Consider the following 14,428-nt stretch of genomic DNA (forward strand, 5'->3'; position numbering starts at 1 on the left):
AATGTATAATTATATGTTTATTGGTTGATGTCCGTCGCAAAAGTGTTGTCAAATATAATTATAATAAAAGATATAAAAACAATGGTACACTGTAAAATCAAAATGAAAGTGCATAACAATGCCACAGATTCATGTTCATGTGTTAATTAAACATCATTATATAAACACACAATTCATTACACAGGTACAATAATATGTCTACTATACATCTTTATTATAAAAATAAATGATCAAATTCAAAGTGTGTAATTACATTCTAATGGGGGAAATTAGCTAATAATATATTTGCTTGGCTAGAGAGGGGCTTGAAAGGAACAGACCAAAAATAGAAAATGCACGTGTGATTGTTTACAACTCGGATGATAGTGACTTCCGGTTTCACACAGAAAGGGGGGGGGGCATGCTTACAGAGAGCAACAATACAAAACCCTAACTTCCGGATTTATCCAAAAAGGGGGAGCTAACAAAGATGACAAACATCATTGCAAAACCTAATCTACTATATACAAACACTGACTATGGTTAAGCTTAACACATCTATTATCTTAACTCGCATTATCTAAACATTGAGCATGAGTGCACAAGTACTAAATTATACCTTAACTTACAATCAACATAAAACAAGTAAAGCCTGATCAGATGTTCAGTATCACCGGACAAGTTCACTTACATTGATACTTTCTGCATATTTCTTTTTGTAACGAATAAATAGGAAAAACAGCAAGATGGACTGCGCGTTTGCACAAAATGTAGTGTTTACATAACTAAATGTAAAACCTGTATATGGCGGATATACAATATCCGAAAAGTGCTTAAACTTAAAAATCAGTTTCTAATCAAAAATATATAGAGTAAGCTAAATAGAAAAATGTTGTTACTTGATTCTTACACATTACCTAAGTGAGATAAACCTTACTGGTAATTTAAAAATAATACAGCTAAATGCAAAATTCTCATGACACAATTTGATGATATTAAATCATTACTAAAAAGTTCAGCAGCATAACCAGTTTTCTATAAATGTGATAAAAATTAAAAATACAAAGAACAAATAAAATCTACATACCTGAAACACAGGACAGGAGACAATGTATAATTATATGTTTATTGGTTGATGTCCGTCGCAAAAGTGATCGGACAAAAACCCTATAGCGTCCCCTGTCCTGGTGTTGAGTTATTCTTGCCATTAATTGTTCCTAAAAAGCCGTGAGAGAAGATTAACTCATTCTCGACATCAAAGAAACGGATTGACACGAGGGCTTTGCATTACAATGACTATTACGTAATTAAGAAGACAGGAATCCTTCGACAGATGAAACTAAATAACTTACTTTTGATTACTTAAAATGGCACTAATTGATTTCACAACTTTTTACGAAAAATACTGTCGAATGGCTTAAGGCTTTTTCTCTATGTAAATCTGCGTTGACACGATTTGCAAATAATATATCTTATCTGGTCAATATAATTAAAAATATAAAATACATTTTGAAATGAGCAAAATAGAAAAATATATTTGAGGGTCAAAATGACACTATGATAATTCCCTCTTGGTCAGAAAAATTTTTGTCCTCAAAAATAAAAATGAAATATACACTGTTCAGGTAATGAGAAAAAAAAAACTTGGATAAAAAAATGAAGTAATATATACAACAGAAGTTAATACAATAGTGCAACAAAAATAAGAATGCACACACCCAAAACATAGGTACAATGAACACTAAAATTCAAACACTGAAAAAAAAATTCGCAATTACTCAAACACTTATCTACACAAGTAAGTCATGCCAAGATGTTGCAAGGGAGATAAGATGGCTGTTACAAAATTTGGAAATATTTGTGGTGTGACAACAGGAAATATGCTGTGTATGGATGCTGAAGGATGTTATGAATTTTTCCAGCAGTGAATGGTGAGATCTAGATGGTAGTTGGAACATCAATGGAGCGGTTGGTGTGCTTGTTAGTGATGGTAAAATCAGTGCATTGAATGTGCAGGTAATGTAGAAAAAGAACGGCCAACTTCGCTTCGCTGTGGACTACCGAAAACTCAATGCAGTCACCAAGCAATTTACTTTCCCTCTGCTTCGTCTAGAGGATGTGTTTGACACTATCGGTACCACACAGGCTAAATTTTTCTCCACCTTGGATCTTGCTTCAGGATTCTGGCAAATACCAATGGATGAAGAAACCAAACACAAATCTGCCTTTGTAACCCCCACTGGTGTGTACCAATGGAAGAGGATGCCCTTTGGTCTCGTAAACGCACCTGCCAGCTTCCAAGCGCTGATGACTCACGTTCTAAGAGGACTCAATTGGAAGACATGCCTGGTGTATGTAGATGACATCCTTGTCTTCTCCAACTCCTTTAAGGACCATCTTAAACACCTAGATGAAATCTTCAGACGACTCCAATCAGCTGGCCTTACACTGAAACCAAGTAAATGTTACTTCGCTCTTCCAGAGGTGAAATACCTTGGACATGTTTTGACAAAAGATGGTATTAAAGCAGATGTGTCAAAAACTGATGCTGTCCAATCATTTCCCACTCCAAAGAACCAAAAAGAGCTAAGATCATTTCTGGGACTTTGTAATTATTACAGAAGATTTGTGAAAGGTTACAGTAAAATTACAAGCCCACTCACAGTATTGCTCTCCAAAGACGAGGAATTCTTATGGACAGACAAATGCCAGACTGCCTTTGACCGACTAAAAACTGCCTTAACCACACCACCTGTATTGGCCTACCCAGACCACACACGGCAGTTTACCCTGACTACAGATGCATCTGGAACAGCCATAGGATACATTCTTGGGCAAAAAGACATAAATGGACGAGAAAGAGTCATCGCGTATGGTGGACGTTCTCTAAACAGACATGAGAGAAAATATCCAATCTCAGAACGTGAAGGACTCGCCATTATCGAAGGGATAAAAACCTACCATGTTTACTTAGCTGGACGCCCATTCAAAATTTATACAGACCATGCTGCTCTAAAATGGCTCCATAATGTTAAACAGTCAACAGGACGTCTTGCAAGATGGGCAGTACTACTCCAAGGATATTCATACGAAATATTATTCAAAGCAGGAAAGAAAAATGAAGTTGCAGATGCTTTGTCCAGACGTACATATCCTGAAACAAGCAGTCAAGCCCTAGAACCAGAAGACATTATTCCATCACCTGATGTCCAATGTTTTGCTCCTGTAACTGAAGGAAAATCTACTCAAGCAACCTTCTTTTACACCGACTATCAACGACCATTTCCAACAACCATAGATGTAGATACAGTTCACCAAGTAGATACAACTTCCATTGATGAACTTCAAAGCAGTTGTCCAGATTTCGAAGCTTTGTACAATTACTTTAAAAACAAAGAGCTTCCAGAGGACAAGAAAAACCGAGATCGACTTCTTAGTGAGTCGAACTTCTATGTGTTTCTTGATGACGTCTTATACCATTACTATCAGCCAAGATCTAAAAGGGCACGCCATCCAAACAACCATCTGAAACAACTAGCAGTTCCTCGATGCCTCAGAGAGGACGTCATACGCTCCTATCATGACAGTCTTGCTGGAGGAGCACACTTCGGATTTGAACGAACATACCGTGCTATTCAACTCAAGTATTATTGGCCAGGCATGTACCAAAACATAGCAGACTACGTCAGATCCTGCAAAGAATGCCAGCTCGCAAAGAAACCAACACATCATGCACCAGCACCTCTCACCCCTATGCCAATTGAGGACCGATTCTCAAGAATTCATATGGACATTCTTGGACCACTGACAAAAACAACAGAAGGTCACAAATACATTCTTTTGGTTGTGGACTCATTTAGCAAGTGGCCAGAAGCTTTCCCACTCAGGACGCAGGAATCTACAGAAATTGCTAAAGTGCTCTTTAAAGAAATATTTTGTCGGTATGGTGCACCATATACAATTGTCACGGATCGTGGACAGAACTTTATGAGCAAACTGATAACAGCTGTGTGCCAAATATTCCAAGTCACCAGACATTTTACCAGCTCTTATCATCCGCAAACAAATGCCACGTGAGAGAAGATTAACTCATTCTCGACATCAAAGAAACGGATTGACACGAGGGCTTTGCATTACAATGACTATTACGTAATTAAGAAGACAGGAATCCTTCGACAGATGAAACTAAATAACTTACTTTTGATTATTTAAAATGGCACTAATTGATTTCACAACTTTTTACGAAAAATACTGTCGAATGGCTTAAGGCTTTTTCTCTATGTAAATCTGCGTTGACACGATTTGCAAATAATATATCTTATCTGGTCAATATAATTAAAAATATAAAATACATTTTGAAATGAGCAAAATAGAAAAATATATTTGAGGGTCAAAATGACACTATGATACTTATACCAAACTCATTTTACGTGCACTGGATACCGTTGATTTTAGGTAGCCAATTATTACTTTACTACTAACAAGTCTGATTGTTTATTTAGACTTTTGACCCCTTAAAACACTATTTGCGTGACACATCAGAAATTCATTATACTGTATGGGTACATAACAATAAGATAAACATTTTTGCTTCTATAAGTGACTTGTTCACGAGCACCTAAAGTTATATAAAAATACATTCCCTACCTAATAATATTCAAGGTACCCATCGCCACTATGTACTGTGTATATGTTACCACATTGGAGAGAAACTGCCAACGTTTTAATCTACTGTTTGCGGACTCTACCATCCAGCGTAGATTTGTAACGAGTCTTGAGCTATTGGCTTCTGTGGTATGCTGGTTCACCGTTTTGTTCAGAAATGCTGGCATCTCACACTTGAAACCCGAAGTCTGTAATTGTTTCAACAGCATCGCGAAACCCACGGTCAAGAATAAATATGTCATTCTCATTTAGCCAATCTACGATTCCTTCCGCATTAGTATTTTACATGTTAATTAAAATGTGTGCATCGCTATTTTTGCCATCTGCAAAAAATGGCCTTATAACCACTTACGATATACCCATCAGTACAAGTGATTATCATGGGTTTTATGAGTGAGTGACCTTTATGCATTGAAAAACATCTACGCTGTTGGGTATAAGAACTACTTTTCTCGATACATGTATATATTTAGGTGCCGTTCATTACAAGAATAATTATATCATCTACCCAGTCATAAAAAAAGTTCTTTTGCAAAGACAGTTGTGTGATTTTCAATTATTTCGGAACGTGTAATATGGGGAAACCATAGAAACGAAGCTACAAAATCCTGAATAAAGGATTCAGTAAACTTGTATCTTAGTTAAACCAAACAAAGTTGCAAGAATAGAATGAGACATGCCTGTACGTAATTTTGTAAGTAAAAGGCCTCTCGAGTAGATCGAACAGCAGATGTGGGGAAAGACGAAAGACGACTAACCAACTCTTCAAACTGATCCGTTAGATTATGATAATCCTCGTCACACATGTTTAATGTATTTCTAAAATCAAGTTTCTTAGAGAAACCTTGCAATATTCTTTCCCTTAAATCACTGAGTAAATCTATGATTTCACTTTGGTTGATTTCTTAGGAAACTTTTCTGAGTTAAGACGTTTCAACTTCATGTCCCGCTCGCAAGTGGTGATCTTTCAAATGAGAAATACAACACTTGACCATATCTTGAACAAGCATACCTTGCTGTATGAAAATGTCTACACGTGCTGAACGTGGAATAATACGCAAACCTTTAGACTCTTTACAGCAAATAATGCACACACGCAGAAGTCTGACCACTAATGCAACTTTATACCGTGAGTTGCTATTGTATCATAAGATCTAGAGGTTGCTACATGGCAAGTTTCAAGAAAATTGCTGGCTCCTTATGTTTACATCAAATTAAAGCTGACATGAATTTATGAATAGGCATCATTTCCCTTTTATCTCTCACTACCGCCAGATAAGCGGGGGGAGGGGAAGGGCTTCATACGAATACCACGAAAATTGAGTCAACTCGAAATCTAATGATTCCACAGTATGGTATAACTCGCATATGCGCAAACCACACACTGTTGCAAATCAAGCAATGTCATTGACAATTGGTTTATCCACTGTCTTATATATGAATTTCTTACGTTTTTGATTTTACGACATTACTGAAATCTTTAATTTTTTCTTAGTTTCGTCACGCGCGAGTGACTTGGCGCGTAGTATAAATAGTTTTTAACATGTCAATACTCATGTTTTACTTTGGGGTGACAGTGCAATAAGTGACAATTCGGTTGTGTGATATCAAATGAAAAAGGCATACATAGAAATGTATATACCTAAAAGCAAAACTGACATTTACAGAAGAGGAAATGTAGTTATTATTGATAAAACTGGAAAGAATATGTGTCCCATTTTATGGTTGAGCAAATATATTTCATTATTGCAATTTAATGTTTCTGCAATTGATTATTTTTTTTACCGCTATAACCTACAAGAATCTTCGTTTTTTTAGTCCCCTACCGGTTTCACCGCAGTGGACTATAGCTTTCCTTTGCGTCCGTCAGTCCGTCTGTCTGTCCGTCCGTTCGTGGGTCCGTGTCTCCGTCCGTCACACTTTTTTGTAAGCGCTCTCATGCCTACAAATTTTGACGGATTTTCATTAACTTTATACCAAATGTTTATACCACTAATACTTTGGTCAAGTTCGAAAATCAGCATTGGTCGATTCTTTTTGTTGGAGTTATGGGACTTTGACCACAATAATGACTCCGTTTTATCCAAAAATTGACCTTGTAAGCGCTCTCATGCCTACAAATTTTGACGGATTTTCATTAAATTTATACCAAATGTTTATACCACTAATACCTTGGTCAAGTTCCTAAATCAGCATTGGTCGATAGACTCGATACTAGTATACTGCTTCACCGGCGGGGGACCCAGGAATTCTATTCTTGTTTTATCTGGATCAGAGTTAGACCCCTTTCTTTAAATAATTATGGTTACATTGAAATTAAACGGGCTTGGTCCCTGAAGTAAAGTTGGGAGAGAATATAAGAACCAATGTGAATCATGCTTGGGAAACCGACGGATATATACCCAATTTTATGTAAATCGCTTTTAATTAGTGAAAACGTGCCTTCTTTTGATAATTTGATAAAATGTTTTAATATTATTTCTAATAAACAAAATTTCTATTTCAAGCCCAAGAAAGAACCTCAAAATATATGACATAACAATGAATTTTTCTTTAAAATATTTAATGTCATTAATCACTTGGTCCGATGCATTTTAATTAGATGAGTTGCAATGTTAGGATACGCTCTTCACAAAAATGCATCAACTATTATGTTTGACGTCGTTGTCTATATATATTATTAAGATTTTAAAGAATACTCTCGGTCAAAGTAAATTTTTGTTGGTTGAAATAATATTGTTTTTCAGTAGTATTTAAGCTCCGGGGCATTCTCGCAATCCACAGTCCCGGGAAATAAGAACAGTGGACCCTGCCCTATCACCGTGAGGATTATAAGTCCAGAAACTAGAAAACTTATCTTAAAAAACCACAAACAACTGAAAAATGAGATGGTGCAATGCTCATACAGAAACTCAATGAAAATGAACTTGTGCATTCCGCCTGGTATTTCAACAGTGTTTGCAATCGACAAGAACGATCGTCGATGCATATTCGATATATTTGATGATAGATCCGGAAAAAAAACGTGAGGTACACAGTAGTAGTGTCGCATTAATGATTCGGGGTCGAATCTGTAGCAGCGAAAGCTCGGTCTCAGGATCGATGTCCTGTTTATTCTAGAAACGTGTTCCTTTTTAGCCCACCTGAGCTGAAAGCTCAAGTGAGCTTTTCTGATCACATTTATCTGTCGTCCGTCTGTCCGTAAACTTTTCACATTTCCAACATCTTCTCAAGACTTACTGGGCGAATTTCAACCAAACTGGGGCCACAATTGGAGGGGGGGGTGTCAAAGTTTAACATAGGAATATATAAAGTAAAGTAAATTTTTAAGAAACTAATCAGCCAGGAAAGCTGAAACCTGTGTAGAAGTATCCTCAGGTAGTGTAGATTCAAAGTTGTGAAAATCATGATCCCCAGGGTAGGGTTGGACCACAATGGGGGGGGGGGGGGTCAAAGTTTTACACTGGATGGATCTTAAAAAAATTTAAAAAGTGCTCTTAATCGTCTTTTTCAGTTTTCAAATTTTTTTGGAATAAAACCCAACATTTCTAAAAGAAAAGCAATCTGGATTAGCTCAAACATGAATTCGAATACAACTTTCAGTGATACTGGTCTACAATGGACGACAGAACCTTTTACAAATCTTGGAGTAATATATACTGCGAACCTAAAAAAAAAACATGGAACAATTGAACTTTGATAATAAATTAAAACTTTTACAGAAAGAAATTAGTCACTAGTAAAAAAGGAGATGCAGAATGACAAAAGTTGAAATATTTATTACGTCTTTTAAACTAACATGGATTAGGATACTTTTGACAAATAACTCAGGCTGGATAAGTATTTCTAAAGATTCAAAATAAATATGTATTTTATAAGGCTCTTTATGAGAAAGGATTTCATATTGCTCATGATTTATTTGATACTCTAGATGAATTAATGGAATAGATCTTTGAATATTATACAACATGATTCATAATGGATTTTCACGATATTCCTGTTGGAGAATTCATGTTATAAAAAAAAGTGCGTAATTCAAATACATATAGGAAAGTGCTTGCCATGCAAAAAAGCGTATCATTGATTTTAAAATAAATAATAATCGATAAAATCAACTCCCATCAGTTCTTCAGTACTTTGATTTATCCCCAAACTGCAAATTTTTACTTATTTGACATACAGTTTATTTATCATTATATCTTTCATTATCAAAAAAATTCCTGTTAATTTGAGTGACTTTTTTCAGGTGTGTTATTCCACCTTAAAAATCAAAATCAAATCAGAAACCTTTTTGTGAAAACAAATTGGCCTGCAATTTAAATTTACCTCTAGATTTAAACTGGAAACAGCTAGGTTTATTCAAACCCTAGATCTGCTCCAAAGGATTCAAGATTGATATGGTTTAACTATAGAATTATCCACAGAATATTAGGCACTAACAAAATACTACACTTGTATGTAAAATTGAAAATTCCCAACTATTTTCAATATGTTCATTAGAACTAGAAACAGTTACATATATCTTCTTTTATTGTCCATGTATTCCTCAGATATGGTTGTAAATGTCTTATTTACCTTTCAAATTTTAGATGCCTATAAAAAATGCTTTACTAAAGCATTGTAAACATTAGAATCGGAAAAATATATTTTTAGCCAAATCGTGACAATGCCTTTTTAAGGCCTTTTGGCCTCTTGTTAAATAAATTAAATCTAAACAAATTCTGACTCTCACAATACTTGTTAATATTCACATTTTAAATATTTCAGGATCTTGGAAGCCATATCGCTTCAGACAGTTCTACCTCGATGTATCTGAATCCCCAGCTAAAGAAACGATAACGACTCAAAGAACCCGGTGTTACACTGACAATACAACCGCCGAAGAAGTACCTAAAATTACAATTGACATCCCCTGTAAACAGACAGCTAGATACGTCATTGTAGAGACTACGTATGACGCTCCTGAAGATGATAACACTGGTGAACATGGGGCGATTCTTGAACTGTGTGAAATACAAGTTTATGGTAAGTTAAAACATGTTATTCTTGGTTTTAATCCATTCTTGATGGACAGGACTGGTTGTACAAAAAGTTTATTTTTATTAAATTGTACATATATGTCAATCAGTTTTTTCCCACTTAAAAAAAAAACTTAATACACGGACTGAAATTATCACTTTTATATTGGTGTTAACAAACTTAGAAGAGTTATAAACATTAAAGTCTACACTGAATCCTACAATATTCAAAACAATAATTTGATCTACAAAACCGAATAAATCAATTATTAGCCAGGGACATCGATGGAACAGAGTGTAACTTGCGGATCAAAATAGGGTTTTTCATTCGTAGCCCGAATACTGCCGCGTTAAGATAAAATTGAAATGTTTTGATTTCATTTATCTTATAACGAGTAATCGACTAAGAAAACTTTAGTCGATGATCGTACCGAGCGATATTCTATCAATCAAATACAATTGCAACGGAATTAAATTCATGGGAACAAATTTCGTGGATTTCTGAAATTTTACAGGTTTGTTGGGACCTAATTTCGTGTATTCCATTGTACCATCATAAGGATATATGACTTAATAACACAAATTTATTAATTTGTGGAGGATATAAATTCGTTGATAAGAGAAACGTTAACCCACAAATTCCACGAAAATTGAGCCACCAGGAAATAATATAATTCCACAGTACTCGTTGACATCCCTAACATAAATATTACTTTTATATTCTAAAAAGTTATCTTCCTTTGACAGCATACAAAAAGTAAATCTGGAATCAAGCAATTCCGGTACTGGCTGATTTTAACTGAGGCGAATTGTATGGGGACCGCTCTTTTGAAAAATTTGTTAAATGAATAGATTTGATTTGATAAGTGGAAAATTCATTACTTACAAGTAATGTGGTATGTGACATCTTCACGTTGTGTGGTATTATTTATCGAAATAAACAATAAAATCAAGTATATTTTTTTAAAGAGTTTCTCATGCATTATCGATATGTTACACCGTAGCACAGTGGGTTAGTGGATTTACTACAACCCAATTGGTCATGAGTTCAATTCCCCTTGAGAACAAAAACATTTTTCACTTTCCAAATTTTTCTAAAACGTATTTTTTGGTTGATATCGACACCTTCATGGGATCGGAGGGTTGCTTTGAATTTCTTTTAGGTTTGGATACATACATGTAAGTCCTATTAGCCTAGTCAATTCCCCCCTTTATTTATTGACTTAGTTTTGCATTAAAGCGAATACAAGTATATTCACTTATACAACCCTATAATGAAATATGTATGTATTTATCATTCCAACATTATATTTAGGAAATGTTCTTCAACTCAGAAATGAAAAGTCCCCAAGGTGTTTGGGCCTTAAGACTTAGGAACGATAACCCTTACCTGAGAAACTTTCAAACCAAATAAAATTTAAAATATTTTTTGTGTTTATTTGCAATGATTCTCATTCAATTTTTTATGTCACATTTTTCAAAATACATTTTCTTATAACATCAAGCATCTTTTTTTAGATGATTTGTCAACAGAGTAAGAAAATATGAAAAATTATGTTTTGGGGAAATACTAAAGAAAATTGCAATAATAACATTTTTGAATGTTAAAAAGTGTAGTTTTTTTATGTGTCTGAAGGAAATATCCATCATATGACAATTTTTTTTCTCAATTTGTTAATAGCTGTCTTTTTAAAAACTATTTTACAAAAACACGAAAAAACATTTAAAAATTCTTCAAAAATACATAGTATCCCTATCATCATTTTAATATTTGATAAATATATGTTTTGTGGTCTTCTATTGAAATTTGGAATAAACTATGGGCGTATAGAGCCACTTTAATAAACAAGGCATATCGTTTAATCTTACCAGGCATTTGTACAGTTTGGGCCATTTTGATTGCAAAAATTCTTTTTCATTTGCCAAAAGCATTTTACCGAATTAATCCTTTTATTAATCTTGTAAAATAACGATAGTTTATAAATAGTTAGGGTATAAAAATAGTTGCTTTTAAATTTTATTTGAAGTCAGTTCTTTTTAATTGTAAACCTCATCCAAACAATTCGACTAAGATGTTATCAGATTCAGATTTTTGATTGAAACAGAGGTATGTTGCTTTAAAATTGAAAAAGATTTGATGCACGAGGGTTGTTTGGAAATAGTTTTGACAACTTGAATATTTCCTTTTCCAATTGAATTTGGGTGAAAATTGGAAAAAACATCGAAGAAACCCCAACAAATAATTAAACAAAGAATATTAAAGGATCATTTAATATTTTGTTTACGATGGTTGATAAACAAGTTGATGTCGCCGAGTGACTTAGCGGCTCCAAAAATAATAATTTTCAGTATGTTTAGAAGGCTTTTATTCAGGTGATAATTGACAAATAGAGTTCCAACTGTTCCATAGACTTCAAATAAAGGTACAAAAAGGGATCTGAAATTTAAATGAAATGATAAATACACAGAATACATAATTTTACTCATACTTGCATTTTACTACACATAACTTACTCAATACATTTTCCTGTATTTACACTTATATTTGCACATTTTGGTGAGCATTACTTTACTACTTCATCATTAGACTCGTACACGTACTTACCTTCCATATACTTGTGTACTACATAAATATATTTATTTTACGGCAACTACTACGCGCCTTACTCTGAAATACATACAACATATGTTTACATTCCAACAATACACATACCTTTACTTTATACTTAATAGTTTTCATGTGAGCAAATACTCAATATCACACTTTACTTCAAAATACTTCTAAATTACGAAAAATACAAAACAATGTTATGCCACATGTGGTAAAAAGTCAAGCCCAACCGGGACTCTAACCCAGGGCCTCTGGTGTACCGTGCCAGCGCTCTTACCACTGAGCTATTGAGACCCGATATATTGACTGACAGTCACACACCCGGTGACATACTCCCCCTCTTGGTAGAAATTCGTCCTCAAATTTACGAGTACAATTCTACGAGTTAAGGAAATGTTGTGAAACATGTTCCTAGGGAGTGACCGTTGGATTTGTACGTTGGGCGCCAAATGTCACAGGTGGTGAAAAGTCAAGTCTCAACCGGGACATGAACCCAGGGCCTCTGGCGTAGCGTGCCAGCGCTCTAACCACTGAGCTATTGAGACCCAATATATTGACTGACAGTGAACCCGGTGACAGTTATCTGGCCATTTTAGGAATAAATACGGCTTTTAATCCGACTCAATAAAATGAAAAGAAACTTACCCGGAATAGTTGGACTCTGATCATTAATACTTATATGTAACATAAGAAAATGCTTTACATGAAATGAGGGAGCTGGTTGAAAACATCCGCTCTCTCCAATTGCTTCGCCCAGACTGAATTCCTAAATGCACGGAATTAGAACCCGCCCAGTAAAACCGGCTGAGTGAACTTTTAACTATGAAAAGCAACTCTGATAATAAATAAGTAACACTATAAACGTAACACAAAATGTATGGAAAGTAAGCATGGACGTAAATTGTGACAGTCGGGGTACCCAGTGCAGGCATGACCTCGGAGTTTGAAAATTTAAACATCTACATTCATAGTGTCCCTAGACTTACAGTTAATGATAAAAGAACTCAAATTAAGTATGTTTACTTTGCTGGGTTTTGCGGACAATTTTTTATCAAGTTTCACTAATGTTCGAGTTGAAGTACGGATATGGTACAAATATAATAACCAAGCAATAGAATCTGACAACGACTTTACATTAAAGTTTGACGTCAGAACGGCGCAGCAAATTTACATCAAAGTGGTAAAAATTTCAGAAGAAGACCTTTTAAGGCCACGCAGTTGCTTAAACAAAAAGTTTTACGAGGACAATGGATAAAGAGCTTCAGTTCTTACTGAAATTATTATTTTTATTTCACTGATTGTTTAACTAGAATTAAGACAAGGGGGCTAAATATCAGGTCCTATTTACTCAATAACAGCTGTGAACAGTTCTAAAATATGTACAAAATGACTCAAGGAGACATTCACAGTAACTTGACTTTCAGGTAAAATTAATTCCATTTTTTCCCCACAAAAATCGTTTGTAAGGTGTTTAAAACACAAGAGCAATGAGAAACGTTAAAATGACAGTGAGAAAAGTTTGCGGTTGCTCCGGGTCACTGGAAGAAACACGTTGATCCGCTTTTTAAGAATGATCTACTAGTAATCATGCCATGGACACGAAACTTTTCACATATGTAGATAACTCTATCCTGATATACGTTTTTGTGAAAGGATCAATCGTCTATTACAATTGAATTGACCCACAGGGCCAGTGTTGGTCTCTGTCTTTACAAATAGCATATCGATTTCCGTTCCACTTCTTGATTTTAGGCCATACACAGTTAACTCTTGGGTTATAGTACTCATAATGTATAGTGATTGAAAAAAAGTTTCACAGTCGTTGTCCAAGCAGTATGACTAATGGACACCTTTTTTAAAAATGTATTACCTTTAAATTTTATTTTCAGTTTTCTTTCTATAATACGACACATGTACTTTATATGCATTGACATATTAGCAATTATCGAACGTTTCAAAGGGCGTTTTATGCATCAAGTTGTTCTTATTCTTTTGAAACATTAACACAGTGTCCTTTAAAAAATAAGGAATGTTTTATTTTACTTCATTCTCATATAGGATCATAATTACGATGGTAAAAAAATTGCAAATTTTGCGTTATCCTCCCATATTAAGGACCACATCGCGCAAAGCAACCATACCAACGACAGACATT

The 14,428-nt window shown here is 34.7% G+C and overlaps 1 protein-coding gene and 1 non-coding gene across 2 annotated transcripts in view; one reads left to right on the forward strand and one right to left on the reverse strand.

Annotated features, from left to right (window-relative positions):
- The window catches only part of LOC128174452 (receptor-type tyrosine-protein phosphatase T-like), a gene marked incomplete at its 5' end in the record, with an annotated part of 106,381 nt that overhangs the window by 29,307 nt on the left and 62,646 nt on the right, over positions 1 to 14,428 (forward strand). The window contains one exon of the mRNA XM_052840008.1: positions 9,412 to 9,669. Coding sequence (XP_052695968.1) covers positions 9,412 to 9,669 — 258 coding nt within the window. The remainder of the gene's footprint in view (positions 1 to 9,411; positions 9,670 to 14,428) is intronic.
- Trnas-gcu (transfer RNA serine (anticodon GCU)) lies at positions 12,746 to 12,818 on the reverse strand. The gene has a single exon. It is a non-coding gene; the product is annotated as a tRNA-Ser (tRNA).

The sequence above is a fragment of the Crassostrea angulata genome, chromosome 2 (genome assembly GCF_025612915.1).
Source record: "Crassostrea angulata isolate pt1a10 chromosome 2, ASM2561291v2, whole genome shotgun sequence".
NCBI lineage: Eukaryota > Metazoa > Mollusca > Bivalvia > Ostreida > Ostreidae > Magallana > Magallana angulata.